Genomic DNA, 15,967 nt, shown 5'->3' on the forward strand with positions numbered 1-15,967 from the left:
ACATTAAAATAATTTCTACATTAACTTCAACCATTTTTATTTGGGATTTTGTTTTCAACAACCACGATCAAAACGGGATATGGAACTTTTTCCATATTCTGTATAACAGGAAATTGAGATGGACAAAAATGAAAACAATGTAAACAGAAAAGGAAAAACGAAGTATTTTACATAATACGTTTATGTACACTTTTACATTTCAATACAATTCATTCAGGCATTCCAAAATAACCAGGGTTGTGCTCTAAACAGAGGAAGGGCAGTGAGTCAGTCTCAAATGCATGGTTAAAACAAGTGGTTACAGTGCCTTCGGAAAGTATTCAGACCCCTTGACTTTTTCCACATTTTGTTAAATTACAGCCTTATTCTAAAATGGATTAAAATTGTCTCCCCCATAAATTGACACACAATACCCCATAATGACAAAGCAAAAACTGGTATATAGATTTTTTTTTCTCATTTACAAAAAAAAAAAAAAGTTTATCACATTTACATTAGTTTTCAGACCCTTTAATAAAGTACTTTGTTGAAGCACCTTTGGCAGCGATTACAGCTTCAAGTCTTCTTGGGTATGACGCTACAAGCTTGGCACACCTGCATTTGGGGAGTATCTCCCATTCTTCTCTGCAGATCTTCTCAAGCTCTGTCAGGTTGGATGGGGAGCGTTGCTGCACAGCTATTTTCAGGTCTCTCAAGAGATGTTTGATCGGGTTCAAGTCCAGGCTCTGGCTGGGCCACTCAATGACATTCAGAGACTTGTCCCGAAGCCACTCCGGGGTTGTCTTGGCTGTGTGCTTAGGGTCGACCATCGCCCCAGTCTGAGGTCCTGAGCACTCTGGAAAAGGTTTTCATCAAGGATCCCTCAATATTTTCTGTTCATCTTTGCCTCGATCATGACCAGTCTCCGCCGCTGAAAAACATCCCCACAGCATGATGCTGCCACCACCTATGCTTCACTGTAGGGATGGTGCCAGGTTTCCTCCAGACGTACGCTTGGCATTCAGTCCAAATAGTTCAATCTTGGTTTCATCAGACCAGAGAATCTGGTTTCTCATGGTCAGAGTCTTTAGGTGCCTTTTGGCAAACTCCAAGTGGAAGGTTCTCCCATCTCCACAGAGGAACTCTAAAGCTCTGTCAGTGACCATTGGGTTCTTGTTCACCTCCCTGACCAATGCCCTTCATCCCCGATTGCTCAGTTTGGCCGTGCGGCCTTTTCTGACATGCACTGTCAACTGTGGGACCTTATACAGACAGGTGTGTTTCCTTTCCAAATCATGTCCAATCAATTGAATTTACCACAGGTGGACTCTAATCAAGTTGTAAACATCAAGGATGATCAATGGAAACAGGATGCACCTGAGCTCCATTTCGAGTCTCATAGCAAAGGGTCTGAATACTTATGTAAATAAGGTATTTCTGTTTACAGATTTTAATAAATTACCAAACTGTTTTCGCTTTGTCATTATGAGGTATTGTGTGTCAATTGCTGAGGAAATTGTTTTATCCATTTTAAAATAAGGCTGTAATGTAACAAAACGTGGAAAAAGTCAAGGGGTCTGAAGACTTTCTGAAGGCACTATATGTTCCTTTTTTTGGGTCATTATTGCTTCAGTTATAGGGACTTGAACTTCCATCCAGTGTGTTTTGAAGTGGAAAGAGTGGCTGTGACATAGAAAAATATAACTAGAGAGAGTATGCTAAACTTCAGGGGCCCAACCTTCCTAAGGGCCTAAGGCTTCCAATAATTGTCTGTCTTGGCTGTGGGCAGTCAGGACTGAAATGGTTCTAGGGAGACAGAGGGTGGCAGAGAATAGAACTACAATCCAGAATGATAAAGAAATCTAATAAAATGTTTTCAAATTCGCCCTCTTTCTTAAAGTGAACTCATCATAACCATACAAATTCAGCTTCTCTGCCATCTTATAAAACTTTTCAGTCATTGTTTTAAGCATATACTTTTTTTGAAAACATATATACACCCTTGATGAACATGAAGTGATTATTATTCTTTTTTTTTATCATCAGCTCTCCCATTTAACAGATTCAGCAGCCCGAAGGTGGCGGGATCGAGCCTCTCGGTGTCATGGAGATCTGTGTGTGTGTGCTTCCACCGTGTTCTTGGTATGTGACAGGCACAGTCGTTGCTGTACGTAAGACACGTCTCAGCTTGGCCACATGGACACACAGGAGTCGACACACGACACAAACAAGAAAACAAAGGCACTCTGGGGAGGGGGGGGAGGGCGAGGGTGTAGAGGCAGGGAGAGAGGGAGAGGCATAGCGTTCTCAGAACAGATTGGCACCTACTCCTGTTGTGTTCATCCCAACCCTCCCACTGGCAAACTCAAAAAAATGATTGGCTGAGGGGACGAGTCCATCCCTCTCTGATCCCCCCTCCCCCACTGTATGTGTGCGCCGGGGGCCTCTGATGAAAAGGGGGAGGAGCAGGCGTGGAAACCTGCCCAAACGACACTATAGTCCAGTCCACACCCCTGCTCCCTTCAGTGTCTCAACCTTCCCCCTTTATGTCACAGTCTAACAGTGCAGCTCCTCAGCTCTGTCAGTCTCTGTTTCATGGTTTGGCGTGGTCAAGGTAGATAGTCTGTGAGCGGGTTGGACATAGAAATAGGTGCTAGGGAGGAGGGGAGTTTGGGGGCTAGTGGTTATTTGACACAGAGCAGCCCACCTACGTTGGACACAAACTCCTCTAGGCTCTTGAGGAAGTCCACCTTCTGCTTGCGGTCCATGCTCGGGGGCGTGCTGCTGGCTGTCAGCTTGTTAAAGGCGTCAGCCAGTCGCTGGTAGATGACGGCATCTCGCTGGGTGGCGAGCAGAGACTCCACCAGCTCCTTGTACTCCGCCTGGAGAGAGGATAGGGAATTACGTCATCATATGAGGCACAACGTCCACATAGTCTTGATTGGCTATGGTGATCTAAGATACATGTGCGTGGTATACTCACTTGATGCAGGCACACTAGTGTATAGAGAGCTTCTCCCGCTGCCACTGTGATCTCTGTGTTGTGTTTCTGCAGTACCAGCATGTCAAACACCAACTAGAGAGGGAGAGAGAAATGTTCCATTACAAAACATTTCCTCTTTTTGAGCACAATTAAATGAGGCAGACCCTGCAGTTAGGAGAAAATCCCCTTAGGGGGGTGCCTCACCTTGAGGAAGTGGCGTGTAGCAATGAAGAGGGGCGTGTCTTTCTCCTGGGTCTTGGCACACTGCTCAGCCAGGGGGGACAGAGCCTCCAGACACAGCTGGCTGACCTCTGAACTCATGGATGTCATGCCCAGCTCTAGGGAGTACATGAGACTCTTGAACAGCTCCTCTGGTAGCTGGGGGATCTTCTCAGGAAAAATCTCACAGATGAACGTGATGAGCTTGTAGTACTGGTTACACAGAGATGGGAACTGGAAGCACACAGCGACAAACCAGTTATACAACCGTTTGTAGTACAGTGACTATGTAGATCACTACTTCAAAACTACTTCAAGGAAGGGAGCATTGTACATGAATTGGCCCTGGGTCTTACCTTGAGCAGGTCCTGAGACATGAGTGGCAGAATGATGTTGACCCCAAACAGAACTACGTCTGCAGCCGACACCGACCGACCTGTCGCTCCCGAACCCTGCTCCTGCCCCCGGAACACCTCATCTATTCCAACATCAACACGCAAACACAAGAGAGGACTTGGTAAGTATCGACAATTAACTAGGAACCTAAAATATCATACATAAACGTTGACTGATTTTGGAGATGAAGACACACACCTGTGTCTGAGAAGTCAATGAACTCCTTAGAGAGCAGGTTGGTGAGCAGCTCCATGATGAGCAGCAGGTCCTGGTACTGGTCCTCCTCAGCAGCCACATCAGCCCTCTTCCTGCCCAGGTTGTTCTTAGAGTAGACCTGCAGCAGAGTCAGGCACACCTCGTACAGCTTCATAGACTTCGACTGGGGGGGCGGAGAGGGAAAAGAGGTAGCTGTTGACTCGTCTTCCCAGTGAAATCTCCCACACACACAGCTACCAGACTCTTATTTACAATGGCTAATACTGCACAATTTAAACACTTGCCCCCCAATTCCCCCTTTCTCTTATTCACGTGTAAATATTGGACTATAAACGGTGCCTTCCTATATTATACTTATGATAAAATGTTTATTCTATTCTACTGAGCTACTTACCTTATTCATATTCTTATATTTTATTATTCCTTATTGTCTAGAATACACCATGTGTATCCTGTACATACGACTAATAAAACTTGAAACCTATCCGATTAAATTACTTTACGCAGAATACAAGTCGAGGGATTTGTAATAAAGTGTGTGATTATTATTAAAGTGATCCTCACCTCTCCCAGGTAGCAAATCTGTTTGTGGGCGACCTCCACGAACACCTCGATGATGAGGTTGACCGTCTCTGGTGTGTTGCGGTACACCTCCATCAGGCCGATGCAGCTGGACAGGAAGTCCATGAGGAAGCTGAAGAGAGACGCCACGTTGTCGATCTGCGTTGCCTCGGCGATGCCACACAGGGCCTCCAGGGTGGCAACGATCTCCCGCTTCACACTCTCCTCCTGACAGATCTGAGGAAAGTTCTCCTGGTTGATCAGGTTGAGGAAGCGCTGCTGGAGGGGGTGCAGCACCTGGAGGGAGAGGATCAGAGAGGTGATCAATCAATCACATCCAATCAATCAACAACATTTGTCACAAAGTGCTTCACAGTAACGTGGCTCCAACCCCCAAAGGAGAGAAGGGATGAAGAGAGAAAGATCGGGCTATTTTCATTCCCAACTCTTCTCTAATGGTCTACTGTACACCCTCTACAGTCAGAGCAGCTGGAAGTCAAGACAGCTGCCATCTCATTCTTAAATCTCTCCCAATGGCTTTGGAGTCATCTTGCATTACTATAGAAAGGCCTTCAAGATCATTATGAGGATCATTATCACACGATAGACTCTAGGGAAATCTAATGGTTTTGGTTAAATCATTTGGCTTCACCGTTTGTTACTACTGAAGTCTATGTGGAGAGTGGTTTAACAGAATCACCACAGTAGGGAAGTTACAGGGAAAAAACTATTGAGATCTCACAATGTGCTACCAGCTGAAGTCCATTTGGAAAGAGAGCCTATATAAAGGAAATCTGAAGGGAGATGACACTTGAGAGCTGTCAGGTATTGTCCTTTGAGGGACGTGTGTGAGTTAGTTCCATTCAGGGATTCAGAGTGGTGGATTCCGTGTGTGTGTTGTCTCTGGCTTCTATAGGGTTCCCCACCTCTGTCCAGTACTGCTGTTTGGTGTCTGAGTCCATGTGTGCAAAGCCCCCCAGAACCAGGGCCTTCATCAGGGACCTCTGTACTGAGCTGGACAGCAGGTCTAGGGGAGGACTGCGGCTGGCAAACTGCTTTGCCAAGTTCCACCAGTTCTCACACTGTACCACAATGTTGGCCCTGAGAAAGGAGGGATGGAGAAAGGTTTGTTGGCATTTGATATCATTGGCGAGATAATGAAAAACTAAAAAACTATCATTCCACCACAAGGGGGCGTTGTTTCAAGCACCAACGCTTAGGCTCATATCCTATCTATATTTTTGTGTGTGCATATTTCAAGTCAGGATACAGAATTGAGTCAGTGTCTCACCTCTCCCTCTTCTCCACCAGACAGACCAGTAGCTCCACCTGATCAGTCAGCAAGTCAGTCAGTCAGCCAGTGTCTCACCTCTCCCTCTTCTCCACCTGACCAGTCGGTCAGCCAGTCAGCCAGTGTCTCACCTCTCCCTCTTCTCCACCTGACCAGTCGGTCAGCCAGTCAGCCAGTGTCTCATCTCTCCCTCTTCTCCACCTGACCAGTCGGTCAGCCAGTCAGCCAGTGTCTCACCTCTCCCTCTTCTCCACCTGACCAGTCGGTCAGCCAGTCAGTCAGCCAGTGTCTCACCTCTCCCTCTTCTCCACCTGACCAGTCGGTCAGCCAGTCAGCCAGTGTCTCACCTCTCCCTCTTCTCCACCATACAGACTAGTAGCTCCACCTGACCAGTCAGTCAGTGTCTCACCTCTCCCTCTTCTCCACCAGACAGAATAACTAGTAGCTCCACCTGACCAGTCAGTCAGTGTCTCACCTCTCCCTCTTCTCCACCAGACAGACTAGTAGCTCCACCTGACCAGTCACTCAGCCAGTCAGTCAGTGTCTCACCTCTCCCTCTTCTCCACCAGACAGACTAGTAGCTCCACCTGACCAGTCACTCAGCCAGTCAGTCAGTGTCTCACCTCTCCCTCTTCTCCACCAGACAGACTAGTAGCTCCACCTGACCAGTCACTCAGCCAGTCAGTCAGTGTCTCACCTCTCCCTCTTCTCCACCAGACAGACTAGTAGCTCCACCTGACCAGTCACTCAGCCAGTCAGTCAGTGTCTCACCTCTCCCTCTTCTCCACCAGACAGACTAGTAGCTCCACCTGACCAGTCACTCAGCCAGTCAGTCAGTGTCTCACCTCTCCCTCTTCTCCACCAGACAGACTAGTAGCTCCACCTGACCAGTCACTCAGCCAGTCAGTCAGTGTCTCACCTCTCCCTCTTCTCCACCAGACAGACTAGTAGCTCCACCTGACCAGTCACTCAGCCAGTCAGTCAGTGTCTCACCTCTCCCTCTTCTCCACCAGACAGACTAGTAGCTCCACCTGACCAGTCACTCAGCCAGTCAGTCAGTGTCTCACCTCTCCCTCTTCTCCACCAGACAGACTAGTAGCTCCACCTGACCAGTCACTCAGCCAGTCAGTCAGTGTCTCACCTCTCCCTCTTCTCCACCAGACAGACTAGTAGCTCCACCTGACCAGTCACTCAGCCAGTCAGTCAGTGTCTCACCTCTCCCTCTTCTCCACCAGACAGACCAGTAGCTCCACCGTGTCGTTGGCCAGTTCAGGTTCAGAGCTCCACACAGACAGGTTGTTGATCACCTTCTCCAGGAGGTATCCCACAATCCACTGGGCCCCCTCCGTGTCCGCCCCGAATGCCATGCTCAGGGGGATACTGATCTAAAGGAGGGATGAAAATAGTGAGAAAGTGGTGTGAAATGGTGGAGGGATAGATGAAAATCACTGCAACACTTTAAAAGATCAGATGTCATAAATAGCCATTGTCCAGTCCAGTGATATACTGCACTCCTCCTCACAATGCCATAATCCACAGGGAACCAGCTTCTACAACACACTTCCAGAGAGTACACTGGTGTCAATGTGACAGAGCACGGGTGTTGTAAACATGAAAGTGTTGGAAGACCATCCCTAGCATTTTCACCACCTCAAGTGTCCAGTAGCCACCTCTTCGTCACCTCAAGTGTACAGTATCCGCCACCTCATCACCTCAAGTGTACAGTATCCGCCACCTCGTTACCTCAAGTGTACAGTAGGGTTCAGTGACTATCACAAAGACTATTTATGAAGTCATCTGTCAAATCCAAGCCCGAGACATTACCATGCCAGTGTTCTGTGGGCCTTAGGAACTTAGAGAGGGTTGTATAGTGAGAAGTTTTGTATGATGGACGGCCATTTTAAGACAAATCAGACAGTGGTGTCTGGTGTTAGTTGTACCTGTTCGTAGAGTTTCTCGTCCACCAGTAGGTAAGTCTTGGCCCAGCGTTTGAGAAACCACACAATGTCCTTCCCCATCTGAGGGCTGAGCAGTTCTGTCAGACTGGCCCTCGTAGCCCTGGACTCCACCTCTGATGTCCTCAACACCGCTGACAACAACCTGGCAGAGAGGGTGGGAGGGAGGGAGGGAGGGAAGGAGAGAGAGAGAGAGAGAGAGAGAGAGAGAGAGAGAGAGAGAGAGGGAGAGAGGGTGGGTGGGAGGGAGGGAGAGAGGGTGGGTGGGAGAGAGGGTGGGTGGGTGGGAGGGAGAGAGGGTGGGTGGGAGGGAGGGAGAGAGGGTGGGTGGGAGAGAGGGTGGGTGGGTGGGAGGGAGAGAGGGTGGGTGGGTGGGAGGGAGAGAGGGTGGGTGGGAGGGAGAGAGGGTGGGTGGGAGGGAGAGAGGGTGGGTGGGAGGGAGAGAGGGTGGGTGGGAGGGAGAGAGGGTGGGTGGGAGGGAGAGAGGGAGGGTGGGTCGGAGGGAGAGAGGGAGGGTGGGAGGGAGAGAGGGAGGGTGGGTGGGAGGGAGAGAGGGAGGGTGGGTGGGAGGGAGGGAGAGAGGGAGGGTGGGAGGGAGAGAGGGAGGGAGGGTGGGAGGGAGGGAGAGAGGGAGGGTGGGTGGGAGGGAGAGAGGGAGGGTGGGTGGGAGGGAGAGAGGGAGGGTGGGTGGGAGGGAGAGAGGGAGGGTGGGTGGGAGGGAGAGAGGGAGGGTGGGAGGGAGGGAGAGGGAGAGAGGGAGGGTGGGAGGGAGAGGGAGAGAGGGAGGGTGGGAGGGAGAGGGAGAGAGGGAGAGAGGGAGAGAGGGAGAGAGGGGAGGGAAGGTGGGTGGGAGAGAGAGAGGGTGGGTGGGTGGGAGAGAGAGAGGGTGGGTGGGTGGGAGAGAGAGAGGGTGGGTGGGTGGGAGAGAGAGAGGGTGGGTGGGTGGGAGAGAGAGAGGGTGGGTGGGTGGGAGAGAGAGAGGGTGGGTGGGAGAGAGAGAGGGTGGGTGGGTGGGAGAGAGGGTGGGTGGGTGGGAGAGAGAGAGGGTGGGTGGGTGGGAGAGAGAGAGGGTGGGTGGGTGGGAGAGAGAGAGGGTGGGTGGGTGGGAGAGAGGGTGGGTGGGTGGGAGAGAGAGAGAGGGTGGGTGGGTGGGAGAGAGAGAGAGAGGGTGGGTGGGTGAGAGAGAGGGTGGGTGGGTGAGAGAGAGGGTGGGTGGGTGGGAGAGAGAGAGGGTGGGTGGGTGGGAGAGAGAGAGAGGGTGGGTGGGTGAGAGAGAGAGGGTGGGTGGGTGGGAGAGAGAGAGGGTGGGTGGGTGGGAGAGAGAGAGAGGGTGGGTGGGTGGGAGAGAGAGAGGGTGGGTGGGTGGGAGAGAGAGAGGGTGGGTGGGTGGGAGAGGGTGGGTGGGTGGGGAGAGAGGGTGGGTGGGAGAGAGAGAGGGTGGGTGGGTGGGTGAGAGAGAGGGTGGGTGGGTGGGAGAGAGAGAGGGTGGGTGGGTGGGAGAGAGAGAGGGTGGATGGGTGGGAGAGAGAGAGGGTGGGTGGGTGGGAGAGAGAGAGGGTGGGTGGGTGGGAGAGAGAGAGGGTGGGTGGGTGGGAGAGAGAGAGGGTGGGTGGGTGGGAGAGAGAGAGGGTGGGTGGGTGGGAGAGAGAGAGGGTGGGTGGGTGGGAGAGAGAGGGTGGGTGGGTGGGAGAGAGAGAGAGGGTGGGTGGGTGGGAGAGAGAGGGTGGGTGGGTGGGAGAGAGAGAGAGGGTGGGTGGGTGAGAGAGAGAGAGGGTGGGTGGGTGGGAGAGAGAGAGGGTGGGTGGGTGGGAGAGAGAGAGGGTGGGTGGGTGGGAGGGAGAGAGAGGGTGGGTGGGTGGGAGAGAGAGAGAGAGAGGGTGGGTGGGTGGGAGAGAGGGTGGGTGGGTGGGAGAGAGAGGGTGGGTGGGTGGGAGAGAGAGGGTGGGTGGGTGGGAGAGAGAGGGTGGGTGGGTGGGAGAGAGAGGGTGGGTGGGTGGGAGAGAGAGGGTGGGTGGGTGGGAGAGAGAGGGTGGGTGGGTGGGAGAGAGAGGGTGGGTGGGTGGGAGAGAGAGGGTGGGTGGGTGGGAGAGAGAGGGTGGGTGGGTGGGAGAGAGAGAGGGTGGGTGGGAGAGAGAGAGGGTGGGTGGGAGAGAGAGAGGGTGGGTGGGAGAGAGAGAGGGTGGGTGGGAGAGAGAGAGGGTGGGTGGGAGAGAGAGAGGGTGGGTGGGAGAGAGAGAGGGTGGGTGGGAGAGAGAGAGGGTGGGTGGGAGAGAGAGAGGGTGGGTGAGTGGGTGGGAGAGAGAGAGGGTGGGTGGGTGGGTGGGAGAGAGAGGGTGGGTGGGTGGGAGAGAGAGGGTAGGTGGGTGGGTGGGAGAGAGAGGGTGGGTGGGAGGGAGAGAGGGTGGGTGGGTGGGAGGGAGAGAGGGTGGGTGGGTGGGAGGGAGAGAGGGTGGGTGGGTGGGAGGGAGAGAGGGTGGGTGGGTGGGAGGGAGAGAGGGTGGGTGGGTGGGAGAGAGGGTGGGTGGGTGGGTGGGAGGGAGAGAGGGAGGGTGGGTGGGAGGGAGAGAGGGTGGGTGGGAGGGAGAGAGGGTGGGTGGGAGGGAGAGAGGGTGGGTGGGAGGGAGGGAGGGTGGGTGGGTGGGTGAGAGGGTGGGTGGGTGGGAGGGTGGGTGGGTGGGTGGGAGGGTGGGTGGGAGGGAGAGAGGGTCGGAGGGACAGAGGGTGGGTGGGTGGGAGGGTGGGAGGGAGGGAAGGAGGGAGAGAGAAGTGAAAGGTAAAAGAAAAAAAAATGGAAAAAGAGGAAGATGGACAGAGGGAGATAGAGGAAGAGGAGAGAGCGATAACAAGGGAAGTGATAAGAAGCCATGGCCAGGATGAGGGGAAGAACAAAAAGGTGGGAATTCAGTGTCTGTTTAAATCAGTCACTCAGACAACAAATGACCACGTTGACACACGCACCTCTGCTAAAGGCCAGAGAGACATACGGCTTAGTGCATCTTAGTGTTCTGTATGTGAGAGATGGGCCTCAGTACATGCCCACGCAGCACCACAGTGCACTGTTTCACATTGTTTGCAAAAACAAAAGCCCATTGACATTAACAGCGTCGGGGTCGCACAGTGTTATTAGGAAACCTGATGCTGCCTCTGTTTTTCCAATCCTCTGTCCATTCTCCTTCACCCCCACAGAGAACAATCCTCTGTCCCTGTGCACCTTCACCCCCACAGAACAATGCCATGCGCCCTCGCAGAACAATCCTCTGTCCCTGTGCCCCCTCGCAGAACAATCCTCTGTCCCTGTGCCCCCTCGCAGAACAATCCTCTGTCCCTGTGCCCCCTTGCAGAACAATCCTCTGTCCCTGTGCCCCCTTGCAGAACAATCCTCTGTCCATGTGCCCCCTCACAGAACAATCCTGTCCCTGTGCCCCCTCGCAGAACAATCCTCTGTCCATGTGCCCCCTCACAGAACAATCCTGTCCCTGTGCCCCCTCGCAGAACAATCCTCTGTCCCCGTGCCCCCTCGCAGAACCATCCACTGTCCCCGTGCCACCTCGCAGAACCATCCTCTGTCCCCGTGCCCCCTCGCAGAACCATCCGCTGTCCCCGTGCCCCCTCACAGAACAATCCTCTGTCCCTGTGCCCCCTCACAGAACAGTCATCTGTCCCTGTGCCTCCTCACCCCCACAGAGAACAATCCAGAGGCCCTTTCCACAACCCCAACCACCTCCAAAATTCCCTATATGATTGCATGTACCCCCCAAGCCCACACACTTATGACCCCAGCCCCCTCCTAGTCTTTGCAGCACCTGGCCCTGCCCTAATTGAATAACATGTTAGGGAGTGGTGGTCTGGTCCGGGAGGGCTGGCGCCGGGGTCTGCTCTAAGGCTGGCTAGGTCGCTACGCCATCATGTCTCCCACGGCCTGTGTGTGTGTCTCCCACGGCCTGTGTGTGTGTTAGCAGCTGGCATGGCTGGGTCTGTGCCAGGGCATTCCCCCTCTGCGGCACTGGCACCACACCCCCAGGGAGCCACACCCGCATCGCTGGGGACCAGAGTGATTAAACACACACACACACACACACGGGTGGATCATTGGCCTCGCACTGTACGTAATATTTCCCCTAACATTGTACTGTAATGTAGGGGCGAGGACCCCCTACCTAGATCTAAAAAAAAATTTGGCTTCAATTGGTTTCTATGGACAGTTTCCATGCCAGATGGCCTGTGTAGTGTTATGTGGGCCGTTGTGCCCTGCCTGGAAAATAATCTAAGGGAAAGGCTGCCGCGATGCCATGCCACGGGGCAGAGGGTTTTATGAGACACACTCCAGACAGACAGAGCACTGGTGTGAACGTGACAGAGCTCTACAACCAGGGCTTAGTGAACAAGTCCACAGCTTAAAGCTCAGCTGCTGTAGACAGTGTGGAGAGACTGTCCAAGCTGTCCATTAGATCAGAGACAGACAGTGAGGGTAGACTGTCCATTAGATCAGAGACAGACAGTGAGGGTAGACTTTCCATTAGATCAGAGGCATACAGTGAGGGTAGACTGTCCATTAGATCAGTGACTGAGACGGTGCATTTTAGATAGTGCTAAGAGATTGATCGAAATGTCTGTTATTTTTTGGTTTTGAAACAACCAATTGACCGACGTTGGTTCAATTGTTTTAGTTGTTTCCTTCTTCTGTGGGCTCAATGCACACAATGTGCAGCTTCTCTAGATATAGCACAGTTCGGGCTTGATCTGATTTATGTCGTAGGGAGTTGTAGTTTCCAACAGGCCAATAGTCTACATAGTTTAGCGCAGAAAACGTGGTGATTAACTACAATGATCATAATCCATTGCGCGCCTGCTTGTCCGGTCTGTTTCTTTTACGCCTGCTACGTAAGAGAGAAGAATGTGTGATCGAGAGGGCTAGAGAGCAGTTGCATCGCAAGCTATCTCTACCTGAAAATACATGATCTAAGTGATTGATAGTTGGAATTCAGCAGTCATAAAAATATGCCTTATTTATGTTGAAGAACTACTAAAATAGTGATTGTCAGACAGCATAGGCAGCAGCGCTATAGAGATGACTTGGAATGAAATAATAAAGTCATCAAATAAAACAAATGTACTATACAACAACTGAAATATTTGATTAAAGTCATGTAAAAAGTATGTGTTTAATACGGGATAATCAGACTACCATCATGGGACTTTTATTCTGCGTTTTATTCTGCGTTTTTACAGCATTCATCCCACAATGCATAGCGAGGGCATTTCCTTTTTTTAAATAAAACCGAAACCATGATTATTTTTCATAATCGAACCGACCTCAAAAAGCAGTAATCGCGCAGCACTAATTTCAGACCCATTTGTTGATGGATTTATAGCAGCGACGGACAACTCTGGTCCACTGACACAAGCCAGAGTATCGGTTGGTTTTAGTTATTTCTTTCAAACCATACATCTCATTTAGATGTGGGAATCCAGGTGTTTGCAATTAAGTGCCAAACAGCAAATCAGCAGACATTCAGCCTGTACTGTACACAGACTTTTGACCAATCATAGTCCCTCCCTTACCTGATGACAGAGTCTGTCCTGTTGCACCCTGGGATAGAGGAGGCCTTCTCCCCGGGGGAGCCCAGTATCTGCAGGGTGGTGTTGATGTCCACCTCAGTAGAGTGGTTGATAGAATACTCCATCACCTCCGCTGGGATCAGAGGAGTCTCACCCTGAGGGTCATCTGTCAGGACGTAGCCTGGAACCACCCCACACACATTCAATATTTAACATTCACAACTACACACTGACAACTAGGACTGGGCCTAGCCAGAAACAATCCATTAAGGGAGGTACTTTTGGAAGACAACATTTTCCATCACAGCAAAACTCCTACAGTGGAGCTTTCCACTGGTACATTACAGCCAATGTCATTCTTCACCAGTGTTACGCAAAGCACCGCTAGGATCCCATAGAAAAACTCGAAGCACACGGAGAGAACCAACTAAGGGTGTATGACTCCAAATGAAGATAGGCACCAAAGGGGAATTCTGTGGCCACTGAGAATGCTAAAATGTACTAAACAGCAGCAGTTGTACAACTGGTGGCCTGGCCCTTCCCGAAACAACATTCCTGCCATGCACCGATACACCAGCGCAGCCTGCCTCCCTGCCTAAATTTAGTCCCTAAAAACAACTAAGGAGATCTAAGGACAAAGTCTACGCCCCCCCAGAATGCAGTTAGAGGTTTCATTTTATGCTAACAGAACATAATTGACTGAATGCTAAAATAATTGTTACATAATAAAACCATACCTAAAACAACAAGGGACCACTGATGGAATTGAGCCGTGTATCCAACATGGGGCGATTGCCAATCATCCCTTATATCTGACTGACCTGAGACCAGTATGAGCCAGTGGATGTCTTCGTAGAGGTCATCCAGGACCTTGCGGTCCACTGATCCGGGGTTAGACAAGTTCATGAGGTGCTGCTGGGTCCTCTGGAGCTGGCCGTGGAGCCGCGTCACCCGCTCCTCCAACAGACTGACCACACACATGTCAGAATCATGAAAGTCACTTACAGAGCTAGGGGATCATCTAAAAGCAAGAGGTGTGTGTATATACCTGGTCAGAAGGGGGATACAGTGGTTGGCTGCGATGCGTCCTAACATGCCAATGCTGGCCAGCTGGTCTGAGAACAGCTCTCTGTCGTCCTCCTGTAACTCGTTAATCTCATCCTCCTCATGAGATGCCACACCGTTTGCTGTCTGGGGAGGACAGGAGAAAAAGAAAAACAGAAAAAGAGAGCGTGAAGGAATATGCGACAAAGGAGTGAGAGAACGTCTTATTATTATCTGACCATGCTGGTCATTTATGAACATTTGAACATCTTGGCCATGTTCTGTTATAATCTCCACCCGGCACAGCCAGAAAAGGACTGGCTACCCCACATAGCCTGGTTCCTCTCTAGGTTTCTTCCTAGGTTTTGGCCTTTCTAGGGAGTTTTTCCTAGCCACCGTGCTTCTACACCTGCATTGCTTGCTGTTTAGGGTTTTAGGCTGGGTTTCTGTACAGCACTTTAAGATATCAGCTGATGTACAAAAGGGCTATATAAATACATTTGATTTGAGAACGTGGATCAGTGGATCGCCTGTTTACAAGCATTAACATATCAATGAACCATAACAATTGACTGACTGATTATATATGAGTCTAGGTCAAATCAAATTTTATTTGTCACATACACATGGTTAGCAGATGTTAATGCGAGTGTAGCAAAATGTTTGTGCTGCTAGTTCCGACCGTGCAGCAATATCTAACAAGTAATCGAACAATTTCACAACAACTACCTTATACACACACAAGTGTAAAGGAATGAATAAGAATATGTACATATAAATATATGGATGAGTGATGGCCGTGCAGCATAGTCAAGATGCAGTAGATGGTATAGAGTACAGTATAAACATATGAGATGAGTAATGTAGGGTAGGTTGACAGGTGTGTGTGTGTCTCTCACCAGATTGCGGGTGCCGTCGGGGGCGGCCAGGTGACACTGGATGTAGGAGTTGAAGACCTGAACGGCGGGTTGGACGAAGCAACCGCGGGGGAAATGTTCATCATCCTGAACCAGGGTCAGCCATGACTCTAACAGCTTGTCATACGCCTCCATGTATACCATGTCATCCTTATCCAGCTGGGCAGGGGGAGAGAGGCAGAGACTCATTGAATAGGCCTTTTCAATGCAACAACAATACGTGAAACATTTTCTCCATGGATCAACTATGTTCCTTGCAGTAATGTTCGAGGTGTAATGCTGACCACTTCCTCCAGGGCGGCGCTGCGTCCGAAGGAGCAGGTGAGGAGGGTGAGACAGTTGATGAAGGAGGTGAAGAGCTCGCTGGGCAGGGCAGTCAGGATGACACGGGGGAACGTGCTGATCAGGTTGGAGATGATGTTAGAGATACCTACTGCCTCAGAGTCCTCGATCTCTATCCTGGGACACAAACAAAACACAACCTTAGAGGAATGTTGGCCAATTTGATTCCAAATGAGACATAGTTTGTGAAAGTATTTCACAAATGTTTTTGAACCAGGTATGGTACTAAACCAGACACTGTGCTCTGCTGCCCAGTGTGTGAGCCCTGAGCAGTACCTGTTGCCTTGGGGTTAGGGCCATGTTTCCACAGCCCCAGTTAGAGCACTGTCTGGAGGCCTGCCTGCTGTAGCTAGCCTACTGCCTAGCACCGTGCGGCTCGCTAACCCCCATCAGATGGATTTAAATTGCAAGCAGAGCTGTTCAATCACTGCAGATTGGCCATCCTGCCCGCATGGTTTTCCGATGATGCAACTGGAAAAAAGCTCCAGGAATAGGTGATTACGGA

The 15,967-nt window shown here is 51.0% G+C and overlaps 1 protein-coding gene across 2 annotated transcripts in view; it reads right to left on the reverse strand.

Moving 5' to 3' along the window:
* Nucleotides 1-163: 163 nt before the first annotated feature.
* xpo4 (exportin 4) overlaps nt 164-15,967 on the reverse strand; it is a 43,594-nt gene continuing 27,790 nt past the window's right edge. For both annotated transcript variants that reach the window (XM_036974950.2, XM_090230179.1), the window contains 14 exons: nt 15,405-15,579; nt 15,103-15,279; nt 14,208-14,350; nt 13,981-14,126; nt 13,163-13,340; nt 7,586-7,745; nt 6,861-7,030; nt 5,281-5,455; nt 4,358-4,651; nt 3,776-3,956; nt 3,538-3,659; nt 3,167-3,415; nt 2,963-3,055; nt 164-2,861 (listed from right to left, as the gene is read on the reverse strand). In XM_036974950.2, the coding sequence (XP_036830845.1) occupies nt 2,664-2,861; nt 2,963-3,055; nt 3,167-3,415; nt 3,538-3,659; nt 3,776-3,956; nt 4,358-4,651; nt 5,281-5,455; nt 6,861-7,030; nt 7,586-7,745; nt 13,163-13,340; nt 13,981-14,126; nt 14,208-14,350; nt 15,103-15,279; nt 15,405-15,579 (2,461 nt within the window). In that variant the 3' untranslated portion in view covers nt 164-2,663. The remainder of the gene's footprint in view (nt 2,862-2,962; nt 3,056-3,166; nt 3,416-3,537; nt 3,660-3,775; nt 3,957-4,357; nt 4,652-5,280; nt 5,456-6,860; nt 7,031-7,585; nt 7,746-13,162; nt 13,341-13,980; nt 14,127-14,207; nt 14,351-15,102; nt 15,280-15,404; nt 15,580-15,967) is intronic.

The sequence above is a fragment of the Oncorhynchus mykiss genome, chromosome 3, assembly GCF_057628025.1.
Source record: "Oncorhynchus mykiss isolate SJ-2025 chromosome 3, ASM5762802v1, whole genome shotgun sequence".
NCBI lineage: Eukaryota > Metazoa > Chordata > Actinopteri > Salmoniformes > Salmonidae > Oncorhynchus > Oncorhynchus mykiss.